Source organism: Salmo salar, chromosome ssa11 (assembly GCF_905237065.1).
Source record: "Salmo salar chromosome ssa11, Ssal_v3.1, whole genome shotgun sequence".
Lineage (NCBI taxonomy): Eukaryota > Metazoa > Chordata > Actinopteri > Salmoniformes > Salmonidae > Salmo > Salmo salar.
In genome coordinates, this window is record NC_059452.1 from 97,990,606 (window position 1) to 98,008,411 (window position 17,806).

General features: G+C 42.0%; 1 protein-coding gene across 1 annotated transcript; it reads right to left on the minus strand.

Annotated features, from left to right (window-relative positions):
• abhd11 (abhydrolase domain containing 11) lies at nucleotides 1-13,836 on the minus strand. The gene is made up of 6 exons (XM_014129624.2): nucleotides 13,414-13,836; nucleotides 11,281-11,416; nucleotides 10,369-10,542; nucleotides 8,252-8,422; nucleotides 4,825-5,006; nucleotides 1-4,628 (listed from the first exon to the last, which is right to left on the minus strand). Exons 1-6 carry the CDS (start codon nucleotides 13,539-13,541, stop codon nucleotides 4,493-4,495), a joined length of 927 nt encoding a protein of 308 aa, XP_013985099.1. The 5' UTR covers nucleotides 13,542-13,836; the 3' UTR covers nucleotides 1-4,492.
• Nucleotides 13,837-17,806: the final 3,970 nt, after the last annotated feature.

Here is a 17,806-nt window from a genome sequence, read left to right on the forward strand (position 1 = left end):
TGGAAAGATATAGCTTTATTAGCGCTTAAATGGCATAGAAAGGTAGCTATTTAGCTATCTGAATGACATCGCACTATAAAAAAGGTCAAACAGAACGTGTTACATTACATGTAATCTAGTAGTACGACACAAAAAAAAAACTACCTTTACACATTGAAAAAAATACTGAAATTAATTCCAAAGACTAAGGGTCAGACTTACTAAGCGTTTGCATCAATTGCAACACCTTTTTTCCCCAGCTGAGGATAAGATACCAAAAAAAACAGCTTTAACACTAGACTACACTGTGTGCTTTCACTTAATGTCTTACTCCATTCGGTAACAATCATTTCACCCCTTTGTTCTCCTTTCTGGCTAATTCCCACAGGCTTAGTAACATACCGCACACAAAAACACACAAATTAACACCATGTATAAAAGCGATTGCACACAGCAACACAACAGCCCCGATCTCTCTGGGGAGCCGTAGATGTTCCTTCACTGACATCAGGTGCCAAATCCACATGTCAGTTCAGACAGAACCAGAGCACTTATTCATAAAGCTTCTTAGACTAGGATTACTGACCTAGGATCAGGTTCACCCTTTGTTCATATGTTATTCACCATGATCAAAAAAAATAAAAGATCCTAGATCAGCACCCTAATCTCTGGTCCAGAGCTGCAGTTGTACTTTACATTCCCTCTGCTTGAGTGGTCCTGCCTTTAGTCCAGACTTCTAATATAAAAAATGAGGGCCCGTATTCATAAAGCATTGTAGGATTAGGAGTGCTGATGAAGGATACATATATATATTTTTTCCCCCAGGGGTTGCCTGGCTACCCTAGCTCCTTGCTCCAGCCGAAAGCTGCACCACACCCACGGGTGTTAATTTCTTCTCCGCAATGAGTCTAAATCTGAGTACTTCCACAACGATTTCTAGAACGGAAAAACATTCTAACCGTTCTGATTGGTCCCGGAAACAGATGGGTTGGGCCAGAGCCAGAACACACACGGTTAAAGTAGAGGTTTAATTAGAGATGAGCCAATCGCTGATTACTTTGTACAACACCCCCCATTTTGATATCACCGCAAACGACTTCAATAGCTAGGTTTCCATCCAATTGGCGTCAGATTTCCATGTGAATATAAAAAAATCAGAGATGAGTTTCCGTCAAATGGACTTGTGGATAAAAGGCTGTGCGTGATGACGTAGTGCACATAAAAATACCTTTTGCGGATTCACATGTACCAAATAAAAAAAGTTAAATGGGTTTCCATGGCATTTTCAACACTTGAACCTACTGATGGTTTTGTCACAAAAACATGTTGCGTTACATGCGAATGTGGCCACTCTCGTATTGGCTTGTGCGCTTTAGTCAACAGCTCAGATCAGTGGTCACCAACCTTTGAGTCAAGATCACTTTCAGTCAAAACGCAACACGAGATATACCGCTCAGGATTATTATTTTTAAACATGACTGAAGAAAATGTAACATTAACCCAATAAAAACAGTTGTAAGAATGATGTTTGTGCAGTAGGCCTAATATATTATCACAGCATATTGGCTATATGCCTAGCCTGCCAATATTTAAAAAGTTGAGATTTGATTACAATATAGATCAGTTGGTGTAGCTCTTGCAAGGCACAGCTGAGCATAGTGCTGAATACATATTTTTTAACATGAACTCGCTCATAAAATGAGCAGCTCTTTGCTTTATTCTTTGACAGTCTCTCTGTGGTAATGGTTTTACATCTAAGTTAGGCTAGTGTCAAACTTTGCTATGGCCTGGGGTCGTGGAAGCTCTGTAGGCACTGTGATTTGATATATCAGATTGGCCACCCCAGTAGGCCCACTCGATTTAGCCACAGAGCTCCCGGTCCCCCAGTTTAACTTTTCAGACAACTGAAATGGTTCAAAATGGGAACTTTGCTTACCCGGTGCGCAGTGCTTCTCAAATCAAGCGCACCTCTCACCAACAGCTCAACATGAATTTAAAAGGAGCGCAAGCCTTTAATGTTGGATTTTTTACAGAAATGTTTGGTGATAGACTAGGAATGCCTTGAAGATCAACCGGTTGGTGACAACTGGCCTGCATGATTAAATTATTAAGAGAAATATTATTTTTATTTGTCAAACGGCAGCCAAACATCAATCATCATGTCACTAGAATAAGACCCTCGATATTTATTGGAAAGCAGCAAGATCATCACCTTGCACTTTCACCACCATGTGAAGTTCCTCATAAGTTATTTCATATTAAGCCTAATAAACTGCATGCTTTCCCGAGTCGTAATGGGAGGACCCCCAGTTCTCGCATAATACATTTTACGACACAAAAAGATCCCACCTTGTCTAGCGTATTTTGTTTTGTCTACATTTGGAAAGTTCACTGACAAATTTGCATTTTCCATCAAGGCTATCGTGGCATTTTTTACCTAACATGTACTTTACTCGCATAAAAAAAGGTTGGATGGAAACATGCCTGGTTAATGATGGCAGTCAGACTGAAGTATGTAGCGAACGATAGAGCAGCGGAATAATTCAATTTGAGTCATCAGGCAAAAACAGGTGCACACCGATCCTAGATCAGTACTCCTACTCCGAGATGCTTTGTAAATAATGCTTTAGCTGTGCTTTACATTCTCTCCGCTTGGCTCGTCTTCAGGCCAGGCTTCACTGTCAGTATTATGAACCAGGGTTCCAACCACAGAACTAGAATGAGATTATATCGCCAACCCTCCTGTTCTGCCAAGCTCCCTGCTGAATCACCCCTCTAGTCTACCCATCCCAGAGACACACAGTCTGGCTGCTTTACAGATCACACCATATTCCCCATACTGTAGGGTTAGAGCTGCGATGCATGTCAGGCATTGTCTCAAATTAGACACCCTATTTCCTTGTTTCACTACGTCACACGTGTCAAACTCGTTCCACATAGGGCCACTCCTCCTTTGTACTTGATTGATGAATTAAGGTCATTAATTAGTAAGGAACGCCACTCACCTGGTTGTCTAGGTCTTAACCTGCAGACACACGGCACTCAGTTGAATGAGTTTGACATCCCTGGACTACATAGTGCACTATATTAAGGCTATTATGACACCCTATCCCCTACATAGTGCACTGCTTTTAAAGCTGCAATATGTAAATTTTTGGGCGACATGACAGAATTCACATAAAAATGTGAGTTATAGATCTGTCATTCTAATTGAAAGCAAGTCTAAGTGGTAGATCTGTTCTATGTGCTCTATTTCTATGCTCCCCGTGCTTAAGTTACGTTTTTGCATCTTTTACTTTCAGATTTGTACACCAGTTTCAAACAGCTAAAAAAATACAATATTTTAGGTTATGGAAAAAATATTTCACAGCAGTTGAGATGGTACAATGATTCTCTACACTATACTTTTCTGTTTGTCACAAACTCAAATTAGGCAAACTATTAGGATTTTTGCAACCAGGAAATGGCACAGCAGTTTCCGCATAGTGCATCTTTAACTAGTGCACTATATGTGATACAGGGTGCCATTTGAGACATAGCCAGATGCATACAGAACATGTCCAGACTAGACTATATAAGACCTGGCTCGAAGCCTTTCCTCAATGCTGATTTACATCAACCTGATTAGAGTAGAATGGTACTGTGCAACAATGACGAGAGGATCTTTGGATTAGTAACTCATACCTAAAACAACTCCCTCATTTAAAAACAAACTGTCAATCTATCTACTTTAAATATAATCTCAACCTCTGACTACCCAACTACCTACTTTTCTTACTATTTACATACCTATTAAGTATGGTAATACATTTACACAAATCCTTGATTGTATTACAATATGGCGGTTAAAGGAGCTATATGTAACTCGTTGTCAATTTCACAAGAGATGGTCCATCTTTTGTTGACCAATAAGAAGGCTGCACCATTAGAATGCAATTTTGTGTGAGCCCAATAACCTTTTTTGGGGAAGAAAATATGATGAAACACTATCATTCCACTATTACTATAGATATATTAAGGGCATTTTCCATACAGCTCCTTTAAGCGCAAGATAAACAGCATGGAAAGAAAGTGAGTTTGGTCCAGGGTTAGCAATATTAGCATTGTCTACTAAGATGGCTGTGCCTCCTCTGGTTTGAAGCTCTACCTACTGGCTGTTTTAAGAGGTGGACCCCAGTGTGAGTGGGCGGAGCCTAACAGGCCTTTCACATTATTCGCACAAGGCGTTTTGCTCACAGCGAGAACACCACGCACATGCGTTGGAAAGGTCAAACAATTATTTGAACTTTGATGAGTGCAGGCAACAGCAGTGACAGACACCCTCAGAGCCTTCGCAACACAGCATGCCCTTTGGAGCTTGTTCTTTTCCGCCATTGGATAACAGTGGCTTTGTGCTGTGCCGTACAAGTGTGAATAATGTTAAAGGCCAGCGGTTGTCCTGTAATTAGGTGGTGGTGGGTGGAGAGGGTTGGAGCAGGGTAGGGTTAGTAATTAGGTGGGTGAACAGGGTAAGTTAGGGCTGCAGGAAGGAGCTGATGGAGCTGATGAAGTCCAGGGGTTTGTCTGCGTGGATCCAGTGGCTGGCGTCTGGGATGTACTGGATGTCTGCACAGGGGAACAACCGCTGGATCTCTGGATAGTCCTCAGAACTGAGAGGGAGAGACCAGAGCGAGAGCAGAACGAGAGAGGGAGCGCAGAAAGAGAGAGGGAGCGCGAGAGGCAAAAGATGGAAGAGAGAAGAGTCAAAGTAGGGAAACAGAAGACACCAAATCATAGTTGAAATATTACAAAGCAGTCTTACACCAATGACAGCTATTAAACTGTAGAACAGATGACATCTTATACCTAATGTAGGCAGAACTGGCTCCGCCCAGGAAGAGGGTGGGGCCCTCGTATGTGGTTTCGAAGGTAGGGAAGCTCATGATGTCATCAAGGTGTGCGGCGATGGCGTCCAGGTTGACTCTCCAGGCGTAGTGTCCGTTCTGCTCCACCAGGTTGGTCAGCAGGAACTGGCGCACTGAGCGCTCCTGAACACAGGAAGGAACACGACACCATTACTAAACAAACTATCACCGGGTATGTCCTCCAAATGCCTTCTCTTTGGTTACAAAAGAAAATACATTTCAATGGAAAGCATTTACAGTATATAATATTGCTTTTTACTCAATTCCAAAGCCCTTTAGATGGTGCTTGGGAATTAGTCAACAACCAATTGAGTGCTTTATATCCATTTGGTTTCACAACGCATTCATTCATTCCAAGGACTAGAGATGTTAACAGTTAGCTGCCAAAAGTACATTTAACTGGTCATGTTGATCAGTCAATAGGTTAATTTGCATAATTTACTGGAATTGCATTTTGGCAATAAAATGGTATTATGTTTTACATTCGCTACTTCATTACAGTAGTTATATGTTCAATAACATAGCCTTTCAGCTGTCAGACGATTGGCTTGCTACTGTTGTAGTGAAATGATAGTGACAGGTTGTGTGAACCCTGGGTGGTATTAACAGTAGTATTTGTATTTATTAAGGATCCCTATTAGCTGCTGCCTTATGGGTTCCATTAACATCAGAGAGATATAGATACACACACACATACATACATACACACACACACCTTAAAATATTACATAACACATCGTGTTCCCTCAGGCCACTAGTCCACTGTCACATACAGTTGAAGTCAGAAGTTTACATACACCTTAGCCAAATACATTTAAACTCAGTTTCACAATTCCTGACATTTAATCATAGTAAAAATTCCATGTTTTAGGTCAGCTAGGATCACCACTTTCAGAATAATAGTAGAGAATGATTTCAGCTTTTGCTTCTTTCACATTCCCAGTGGGTCAGAAGTTTACATACACTCAATTAGTATTTGGTAGCATTGCCATTTAAATTGGGTCAAATGTTTCAGGTAGCCTTCCACAATAAGTTGGGAGAATTTTGGCCCATTCCTCCTGACAGAGCTGGTGTAACCGAGTCAGGTTTGTAGGCCTCCTTGCTCGCACACGCTTTTTCAGTTCTGCCCACAAATTTTCTATGGGATTGAGGTCAGGACTTTTGATGGCCACTCCAGCACCTTGATATCCTTAAGCCATTTTGTCACAATTTTGGAAGTATGCTTGAGGTAATTGTCCATTTGGAAGACCCATTTGTGACCAAGCTTTTAACTTCCTGACTGATGTCTTGAGACGTTGCTTCAATATATCCACATAATTCTCCTTCCTTATGAAGCCATCTATTTTGTGAAGTGCACCAGTCCCTCCTGCAGCAAAGCACCCCCACAACATGATGCTGCCACCCCTGTGCTTCACGGTTAGGATGGTGTTCTTCAGCTTGCAAGCCTCCCCATTTTTCCTCCAAACATAACGATGGTCATTATGGCCAAACAGTTCTATTTTTGTTTTATCAGACCAGACGACATTTCGCCAAAAAGTACGGTCTTTGTCCCCAAGTGCAGTTGCAAACCGTGGTCTGGCTTTTTTTTTTTTTTATGGCAGTTATGGAGCAGTGGCTTCTTCCTTGCTGAGCGGCCTTTCAGGTTATGTCGATATAGGACTTGTTTTACTGTGGATATAGATACTTTTGTACCCGTTTCCTCCAGCATCTTCACAAGGTCCTTTGCTGTTGTTCTGGGATTGAGTTGCACTTCTCACACCAAAGTACGTTCATCTCTAGGAGACAGAACACATCTCCTTCCTAAGCGGTATGGCGGCTGTGGTCCCATGGTGTTTATACTTGCGTACGATTGTTTGTACAGATGAACGCGTTACCTTCAGGCGTTTGGAAATTGCTCCCAAGGATGAACCAGATGTGGAGGTCTACATTTTATTTTTTTCTTCCTGAGGTCTTGGCTGATTTATTTTGATTTTCCCATGGTGTCAAGCAAAGAGGCACCGAGTTTGAAGGTAGGCCTTGAAATACATCCACAGGTACACCTTCAATTGATTCAAATGATGTCAATTAGCCTATCAGAAGCTTCTAAAGCCATGACATCATTTTCTGGAATTATCCAAGCTGTTTAAAAGCACAGTCAACTTAGTGTAAACTTCTGACCCACTGGATTTGTGATACAGTGAATTATAAGTGAAATAATCTGTCTGTAAACAATTGTTGGAAAAATGACTTGTGTCATGCACAAAGTAGATGTCCTAACCGACTTGCCAAAACTATAGTTTGTTAACGAGACAATTGTGGAGTGGTTGAAAATGAGTATTAATGACTCCAACCTAAGTGTATGTAAACTTCCGACTTCAACTGTATGTACTATGCTTATTGGTCATAGTATGGATATAGTTAGTATGCCAAAAGTTCCCGGATGTAGTACTACATTCGCCAAAATACTAAGTATACAAGCAGTGGACACTATTTCCGTGCTTTTAGGGCACATAATGCAATTCTTCAGAAAATGGGCGTGGCTTCACAACATCTGCAGATTTGAAGAAAATGGCAGAAAATATGCAGCCCAAGTTCAATGAAAGCAGATACAAATTCATTGCTTTAACCAATTACAACAAATGTTAGGAAAATGTTGAGCAATTTAGTAAAGTAATGACTTTTCAAATACATTCCACGTTATGTTGACTGACAATTTGTTAGCTACGCTATCCTTTACGGGCCGCGTAACATATCAATACAGCAGTATATACCGTATGTTAGCTTGCTACCTAACGTTAGTTGGCTACTAATACATCGAACTTGCAAGTATATTAACTACATGCTAACTGTCCAACATTTATTGACTTGATTATTCACGTCATTCTTGGCTAAGCGGGATAGTTGTTGTGCGTTCCATGGACATTGTTAATTCAGTGCAGTTGTAAATTCACTCTGGCCATTTCAGAGCACTCGAGTCTGAGTGTGCCAGAAAGCTCGGATCAACCCTACTCCTTGGCCAGAGTGTCCAGTGTGCGCTCTGAACGCTCCGAGAATGAAACGCTCTGAATTTACAAATGCTCAGAGCACATGCTGGCACTACAGAGTGAATTTACAAACACACCCAAAGTCATAAGATGTCTAGCTAGTAATTTGTTACTCTAACAAGCTAGCAAGAGGTTGCATAGCAACATAATCAACTTCAGGTAGACGGCGTAGCGCTAGTACGCTCAACTGAAAGGATAACAGTTTACAGTATACTAAAATGAACCAATAGTATATAGTCATTAAGTGTGTAGTATACAGTATTCGAACACAGCTCTGGTGTTAACAGTAGTGTGAACCCTGGTGGTAATAACAGTAGTGATAGCCAGTGAGGAGCTTGCACTAACCTTGACCAGTTTGCGTAGCTGGTCCTCGGCCATGCGGCGGGCGGTCGAGCGAGGGATGTCGCTAGAGATCTTCACATCCTTCATGGCCTGGATGTAGGAGTGGAAGTTGGTACGGGTGGTGGTCTGGGCTGGACTGATGTCCACCACCACCAACCTCTCCACCAGGCCAGGCTACCGGAAGATATATGGGGAAAGCAAGGAGAAGGGGGAGAGTGATGAAGAGACAGGTAGGAGGGAGAGAAAAGGAAGAGGGAGAAATCAGAACCGGAAAGAAAAAAAAAAAGTTCTGCCCCCTCTATACAATGGGAAGGTGTGACCACATCAGTTTCTAAAATCTTCTTAAGAGGCATAGAGTACAAGTAAATTAACCCACGAATGTGAATATCATTTTATATACCGTATACAGTGAATTTGAAAAGTATTCATACTGACTTTTCCCCAACATTGTTATGTTACAGCCTTACTCTAAAATGGATTGTTTTTCCTCAATCAACACCCCATGACAAAACGAAAACAGGTTTAGACATTTTTGCAAACTTAAAAATCAAACAGAAATACCTTATTTACATAAGTATTTAGACCCATTGCTATGAGACTGAAAATTTATTTCAGGTGCATCCTGTTTCCATTGATCATCCTTGAGATTTCTACAACTTGATTCAATTGATTGGACATGATTTGGAAAGGTACACACCTGTCTATTTAAAGTCCCACAGTTGACAGTGCAAAAACCAAGCCACGAGGTTGAAGGAATTGTCCATAGAGCTCCGAGACAGATCTGGGGAAGGGTACCAAAACATTTCTGCAGCATTGAAGGTCCCCAAGAACACAGTAGCCTCCATCATTCTTAACTGGAAGAAGTTTGGACTCTTCCTAGTGCTGGCTGCCCAGCCAAACTGAGCAATCAGGGGAGAAGGGTCTTGGTCAGGGAGGTGACCAAGAACCTGATGATCACTGACAGAGCTCCAGAATTCCTCTGCGAAGATGGGACAAACTTCCAGAAGGACAACCATCTCTGCAGCACTCCACCAATCAGGCCTTTATGGTAGTGGCCAAAGGGAAGCCACTCTTCAGTAAAAGGCACATGATAGCCTGCTTGGAGTTTGCCAAAAGGCACCTAAAGGACTCTGACCATGAGAAACAAGATTCTCTGGCCTGATGAAACCAAAATTGAACTCTTTAGCCTGAATGCCAACCATCACGTCTGGAGGAAACCTGGCACCATCCCTACGGTGAAGCATGGTGGAGGCAGCATCATGCTGTGGAGATGTTTTTCAGCGGCAGGGACTGGTAGACTAGTCAGGATCGAGGGAAAGACGAACAGAGCAAAGTAAAGAGAGATCCCTGATGAAACCTGCTCCAAAGCGCTCAGGACCTCAGACTGGTGCGAAAGGTCATCTTCTAACAAGACAGCGACCTTAAGCACACAGACAAGGGAACGCAGGAGTGGCTTCCGAACAAGTCTCTGAATGTCCTTGTGGCCCAGCCAGAGCCTGGATTTGAACCCGATTGAACATCTCTGGAGAGCCCTGAAAATAGCTGTGCAGCGACTCTCCCCATCCAACCTGACAGAGCTTGAGAGGATCTGCAGAGAAGAACGGGAGAAACTCCCCAAATACCGGTGCTCCAAGCTTGTAGCGTCATACCCAAGAAGACTCAAAGTTGTAATCACTGCCAAAGGTGCTTCAGAGAACTGAGAAAAACGTCTGAATACTTATGCAAAAGTGTATTTCATTTTTTTACATTCAAAAAATAAATAGATTTTTTGAAATGTTTGCAAATGTATTTTTGCTTTGTCATTATGAAGTACTGTGTGTAGATTGATGAGGAATAAGGCTGTAAGGTAAAAAAAAGTGGTCCGAATACTTTCCGAATGCACTTTATATCCTAAATGACTGCGTTTCCGTGAATTTGATGATATAATCTAAAAGTGCATTCAAAAAAAGTATTGTGACTGGATCCAGGAAGTAAGGCGAGATGGGCAGTCACTTTCCCATGGTACAGTGAAGCAGTAATCATTGCAGGTTTCTAATGTAATTAGTGCAGCTTCAAGCGGCACAGAGACCACAGTGTAGTAAGGATTCATATTGATGTTCCGGGGTCGTTCGTTTGTTCACCTGCAACAGGGCCGTAGTCATGGCGACCTTGCCCCCCATGCTGTGGCCAATCAGGACGCACTTCCCGATGTGCAGCTGGGCGAGCAAGTGCGTCAAGTCATTGGTCATCGCCTCATAGGTCAGATCGGCGCTGTGTGTGCTGGTACCGTGGTTACGGGCGTCGACCGTCAGCACCTGACTGGACAAAGGACAGTTAGGACACTAGGGAGGGGTGGAGAGGAGGGAGATGAGGGGAGGAGAAGAGGGAGGGCACAGGGCTATAGGCTAGATGGAAGACTACAGTCCAGTCCTCTGTGATCACTCATTGAAAGGAAGGACAGTAGAGATTCATTGGGGTGAGAGGAGAGGGAGAGTAGGCTGGTATTCATTTCTCACTGGCACTTAACTGCATTACGGTCACTGATTGGTACACATATCTGGTTTCACAACCCTCACCAAATAGAAAGCATGAATAAAACAGCCACCCTCGAAGACCAGAGTGGTGCATAACTGGCTGCATGTGAGAGAATAACTGAGCCTTATCAGCATGGCGTCAGATAAATTCTATACACTAAATTCAGATGTATTATTTACCTGGTTGTTTAGAGAGAAAGATATCAGTTGAGACCAAGGCATACATAGCCTAGTGTGTCCCCCCCTCCTCGTGTGTTAGCCATCCTGGATTTACAGTCTAACATTAACATGTGTTGCTCTTTGTGATAAATAATTGTACATTTACATTTTAGTCGCTCTTATCCAGAGCAACTTAGATGAGCAATTAGGGTTAAGTGCCTCGCTCAACAGCACAGTGACCAATTTTTCACCTAGTCGAACTCCTTTCGGTTACCTGCCCAACGCTCTTAACCACTAGGCTACCTGCCGCCCATGTAATATTTCTGAAACAGTTGTCTGCCTTGTGAGACTATGCGTTACCTTTCGGCCTGTCCTCTGCACCAGGGACTTGGCTATAGAGTGGAAGTTGGACTTGCTGCCAAACAGCCCATGGAGGAACACCAGGGGGGTGCCGTCCCCTGTCCCGTCAAACACGTCATAGGTTAGGTTCACAGGGCTGCAACAGATAATAGAATAATACATTGTTAGAGTTAACATACACAAAAGTATGTGTAAATGCCTTCAAATTAGTGGATTCGGCTATTTCAGCAATACCCGTTGCTGACAGGTGTATAAAATCAAGCACACAGCTATGCAATCTCCATACAGAAACATTTGCAGTAGAATTAATTTACTGAAGAGCTCAATGACTTTCAATGTGGCACTGTCATAGCATGCCAACAAGTCAGTTCGTCAAATTTCTGCCCTGATCAACTAAGTGCTGTTATTGTGAAGTGGAAATGTCTAGGAGCATAGCTCGTCTGTCCTCGGTTGCAACACTCACTACCGAGTTCCAAACTGCCTCTGGAAGCAATGCAGCACAATAACTGTTCTTCGGGAGCTTCATAAAATGGGTTTCCATGGCCGAGCAGCTGCACAGAAGCCTAAGATAACCATACAATGCCAAGCGTCGGCTGGAGTGGTGTAAAGCTCGCCGCCATTGGACTCCGGAGCATTGGAAATGCGTTCTCTGGCTTAATGTACAAATGACCTCGACTAACCTGTACCCCTGCACATTGACTCGGTACCCCCTGTATATAGCCTCGTTATTGTTATTTTGAGTTACTTTTTACTTTAGTTTATTTGGTATTTTTTTTTAAACTATTCTTGAACTGCACTGTTGGCTTGTAAGTATGCATTTCATGTGACAAATAAAGTTTGATTTGATAAATCACGCTTCATTATCTGGCAGGCCGATGGATGAATCTGAGTTTGGCGGTTGTCAGAAGAACGCTACCTGCCCCAATACATAGAGCCAACTGTAAAGTTTGGTGGAGGAGGAATAATGGACTTGGGCTGTTTTTCATGGTTCGGACTAAGCCCCTTAGTTCCAGTGAAGGGAAATCTTAACGATACAGCACAACAACATCCTAGAAGATTCTGTGCTTCAACTTTGTGGCAATAGTTTGGGGAAGGACCTTTCCTGTTTTAGCATGACAATGCTAAAACAGGAAACAGTGCACAAAGCGAGGTCCATACAGAAATGGTTTGTTGAGATCGGTGTGGAAGAACTTGACTGGCCTGCACAGAGCTCTGACCTCAACCCCATCGAACAACTTAGGGATGAATTGGAATACTGACTGCGAGCAAAGTCTAATCGCCCAATGTCAGTGTCCTACCTCACTAATACTTTTGTGGCTGAATGGAAGAAAGTCCCAAACATCTAGTGGAAAGCCTTCCCAGAAGAGTGGAGGCTATTATAGCAGCAAAGGGAGAGACCAACTCCATATTAATGCCCATGATTTTGGAATGAGATGTTCGACGAGCAGGTGTCCACATACTTACGGTCATGTCGTGTATTTGATAAGAAATTAGCTATCTTCAAAAGGGGTGCAACAGAGGAAAGAGGCAATGACGTGAATGAATTGTTAACGTATCCTTGGTAATGAATTCGGCTAAGCAATGTAGTAAACAAAACAAGTAGCTGACTCTGTCAAAATGATGTTCTCATTGAACGATGTAACTGATTTACCATAACGTTACATTGCTAACCTAGGGTAGTTGAAAAAAATACTGAGTAGGGCCGGGGTCATTGTTGGAATGCTGGCCTAGTTGGTTAGCTGGCTAGATAACATGCTAGTAAAATATTGGGCTTTAGATTTGACAACACACAATACAATCAATGTAAGCAACATCGCATGGGCACACATTGCTTGTCATACAACAGAAAATGTAGAAATATATTAATTTAGTCCGCAGCCAAGTGTACTGCTAACGTTAGTTAGCTAACTAACATTTGCTATCCATCTAAATAAAATACCATAGCTACCCCTAAATAACACAAATAAAGACCGATGATTGCTTGAATAATACGATAACCAATTTCTCCTATAATGTTGTTATTCGGTGCATTTACATGAACGTTACGTAGCTAAAGAAGATAGCTAGCTAGAATGTGAACTCGCTGTCAATTTATTAGCCTGGACTGGAGCAAGTAGAGGGCATTAACATTACCTGGTCGAGCCAACCGCCGGAGCCATCCGCAGCCCGCCACCGCTGAAATCCTGCTGTCCGGTTACAAACCGACATGTTGCCCGTCCGCAGAGAAGTCCTCTCGAGAGAAAGCGACAGAAAACACTCATGACAAGGTATGCTCGTTTAGTTTTCTTCCAGGCTGACCGACAACATGCGCTTTTTATTCTGCAGATTTCGGAGCAGAGAAAATCATTCTCTGACTGACATTAGAAGAGAATGAGTCGTCACTAGTTACCACAGCCACAAAGTCCTAAACCCCGCCTATTTTTACAATTTCTCTTCTTAAATGTAACCCTAACATTAACCACATCTAAACCTACCCTTAAATTAAGATCAAAAACCAATTTTTTTCATACATTTTTACGATATAGCCCAGGTTGACTTTGTGTCTGTGTTATCTAGTGGAAAGCATGTGTGGGAGGAGCGCAATTGGCCTAAACTGACGCTCTTCGTCATGACGCAAAACGCAGGTCTGGGCTGACGTTTTCGTTCAGTAGTCAGCACGTAACACATGTGGACAAGGAGATGGCGCCAGATCCTTACAACTAATCAAACAAAGCATAAATTATATTTTCATTTTGGTCAATCTCATCTACTAGCGTCGAGCGACTTCCATTAAACTCAGGTAGATAAAAGTTACAACAACCACATATCACAGTCATTGCAATTCAAAACGTTCCTCAATAACACATTTCCTCTGCAAAAGCAGCTTGTAGAAGCTGAGTGCGACTGTGTTAGGTAAACAGTGATTGAAGTGTTGAAGAAGAGGTCACCAAGAAAAACTACTGACAAAACAAAAAATCATTCATACCCCTTGATTTATTCCACATAAAAGTGAAATAAATAAATAAAACATTACAGCCCGAATTAAAAAATGATTAATATATATATATATATATATATATATATATATCCACCCATCTACACACAATACCCCATAGTGACAAAGTGAAAATATATTTGTAGAATTTTGAGCACATTTAATTTAAATTAAATACATAAATATTTAATATACTTAAGTATTCACATGCCTTTGCTATGACGCTCCAAATTGAGCTCAGGTGCATCCAGTTTCCTTTGATCACCCTTGAGACGTCGCTACAACTTGATTGGAGTCCACCTGTGGCCAATTGAATTGTTTGGACATGATTTAGAAAGAAACACACCTGTCTATATAAAGCCCCATAGTTTACAGTGCATGTCAGAAAGTCTTGCTGTATGTCCTTCTCAAAGAAGAAAGTTGTTGATAATATACAGATGTTTCTGTATGGACAGTCTATGGGGAGGGTTTCTAAGTGTTTGAGTCTATGGTTCAATGATATATGTGGGAAGATCGTGTCATAAATGTTGAAACAAAGTGTTTAGAAGGTGATGAATCTTATGCACTCGGGCTCTGGTTATGAATGGGGTGCTGACAACACAATCGTTGATGGATATTTATAGAGTTCTGATCAGGACGACAATTGATTTAGGGGTGTATAGTTTATGGAACAGCAGCGAAGACTTGGCTTCAGAGGATGGACAGAATCCAGTATATAGCTTTAAGGATATGTATTGATGCTTTTAGGCTCCCGAGTGGCGCAGCGGTCTACGGCACTGCTTCTCAGTGCAAGAAGCGCCACTACAGTCCCTGGTTCAAATCCAGGCTGTATCACATCTGGCCGTGATTGGGAGTCCCATAGAGCGGTGCACAACTGGCCCAGTGTAGGCCGTCATTGTAAATAAGAATTTGTTCTTAACTGACTTGCCTAGTTAAATAAATAAAACATGTAAATCAACAGGTAAGATAATCAGCAGGTAAGATGCCTTGGATATATACACATTTTCGTTAGCTTATTGGGTTAGGATGATAGTCTTTGAGGTTGACCATCCCACTGCTACTGTTCTAGATGACTGTTGGGAATATACTAGTAGACAAGGCAGTGGTTTTGGTTGGAAAGCTTGCTGATGAGCGTGCTTTGAGGGAATTGGAGGATGGCCCTACTGTGGTGGTAGGGGATGTTCCTCCATGGTTACTCCCAGATCCTGTTGTTGATCTAACCTTGGTAGAGAAAAGGAAAGATTGGTCAGAAGTCTGTGATATAGGGAAACTGGTTGACAATTACAATTTTATTTATTTCACCTTTATTTAACAAGGTAGGCAAGTTGAGAACAAGTTCTCATTTACAACTGTGACCTGGCCAAGATGAAGCAAAGCAGTTTGACACATACAACAAAAGAGTTACACATGGAGTAAAACAAACCTACAGTCAATAATATAGTAGAAAAATAAGTCTAAATACAAAGTGAGCAAATGAGGTGAGATACATTGGTAGGTTTATGCATTTTTACCAAGATAGTGTGTGCACAGGAGCAGATGTTTATGTTCCTGAATGTGATGTGCAGATATGTAGAATACTAACAGATGAACTGTCAGTATACTCAGTTGCCCTCTAGTGGGTGGAGGACGTACAACCTGTTAGAATTATAGTATGCTCAGATTCTCTGTCTGTATTGAATAGTTTATCATTTAGTAAATCTAAAAGGAGTGACTTACTATTGGAGCTATTCATGTTATTATGGAGAATTGAGAGACTGGGTGTAGTAGTAAGATTCTGCTTGATCCCAGACCATTAAGGTGTGGAAGGTAATGAAAATGTGGACCAGTTAGCCAAAAGAGCTTAGATTTAATTGATATTAATGTTCCACTGGGTAGAGGTGAGGCCAAATGTAAGATCAGAGCCTTTTTGACAGATGTGTGGCAGAAGAGATGGGACTATGAGCATTTATATGTCGTCCCAAGAAAGGTTGGTGGACCAAGATTCAAAGGTCAGATTTGGAAGGAAGAGGTGGTGTTTGATCGATTGCGCCTAGAAAATTGTACATTGAACTTTTCATTACATCTGGTTGGCAACCATGTGAATGTTTTTGTCTGGAGTGTATGTTCAGGGGAGTGGTGGAGCATCAATTATTTTGTTGTAAGTATGTTGAAGAGAGGAAAGATTGAAATGTAAGGTCATTGAGGTTGGATGGGGTTGGGGGTGTTTGGAAGAGTTTTGGGGGGTGGGGTAGGGTCTATTAGAAGTTAGTAGGGCTCTTTTTTATTTCCTCAGAAGTAGTGAGTTAGGTGGGAGGAATTAGAAATGTGGAGCTAATGTTCTGAACCCTGATTTACCACACACTCCATCACAGTAGGTGGTGTCATGCACCTTTAACGTTCATTTGCGGACCACCATTATATCATAGAATAACTGCATGTCAAAGCAGAAGCTATACCATGAAGTCCAAGGAACTGTCCATATATTGGCAAGATAGAATTGTGATGAGGCATATATCTTTTCTTTGTGTGTTGACTGTGTCCAAGAGCACAGTGGTCTCCATAATTAGGAAATTGAAAAAATATGGAACTGCCTACAGCTGGCCGTCCGACCAAACTGAGAAACCGGGCAAGAAGGATCTTGGTCAGGGAGGTGACCAAGAACCCAATGACCACTGACAGAACTACAGGGGTCTTTGGCTGAGATGGGAGAACCTGCCAGTCTCTACAACTCTTCACCAATCTGGGCTTTATGGGAGAGTGGCCAGACGGAAGCTACTCATGAGAAAACATTTGCAAACATTTCTAAAAACATGTTTTGACTTTGCCATTATGGGGTATTGTGTATAGATGGGTGAGGAAAAAACATATATTTAATCCATTTAGAATTCAGGCTGTAACGCAACAAAATATGGAATAAGTCAAGGGGTATGAATACTTTCTGAACGCACTGTATGAGCGCTAGCATTACAGTACAATGGGTAGGCTACATGAATGGAGAAATGACCAGCTAGGCTACATACCCAGCCTGTATATGCAATAAAATTAAATTCCCCAATCCAATTTGACTGAAGTGAAGATGAAGGTTTTGCGGCAGTACTATTGTTAAGAGCTGAATAGTAAGGCAGACACAATTATATTAAACACTCAACAACTCTTATCCAACAGTGGCTGAGATCATTGAATAGATCATTGGGCTCCAGAGTGGCGCGGCGGTCTAAGGCACTGCATCTCAGTGCTTGAGGTGTCACTACAGACACCCTGGTTCGAATCCAGGCTGTATCACAACCGGTCGTGATTCGGAGTCCCATAGGGCGGCGCACGATTGTCCCAGCATCCTCCTAGTTTGGCCAGGGTTAGCCGTCGTTGTAAATAAGAATTTGTTCGTAACTGACTTGCCTGGTTAAATAAAGGTTAAATAAAAATAAAAACTATTTAAACAATTGAAGCTACAGTTTGTGAGAGGCAGGCCAGGCAGAACTACAGTATGTAGTAGGCCTATCTACCATCATCAGTTGTACTATAGCCTAGGCCCTAAACAAGACTAATCTCGTCCACCAGCCGGCACTCTTTCTA

Coding starts and splice junctions, on each gene's coding strand:
- abhd11 (XM_014129624.2), bottom strand. CDS start 13,541: ATGAGTGTTTTCTGTCGCTTTCTCTCGAGAGGACTTCTCTGCGGACGG. Junction 5,007..8,251: donor AGCTACGCAAACTGGTCAAG/GTTAGTGCAAGC, acceptor TCCTGTGTTCAG/GAGCGCTCAGTGCGCCAGTT. Junction 4,629..4,824: donor GCCAGTTCTGCCTACATTAG/GTATAAGATGTC, acceptor TCTCCCTCTCAG/TTCTGAGGACTATCCAGAGA.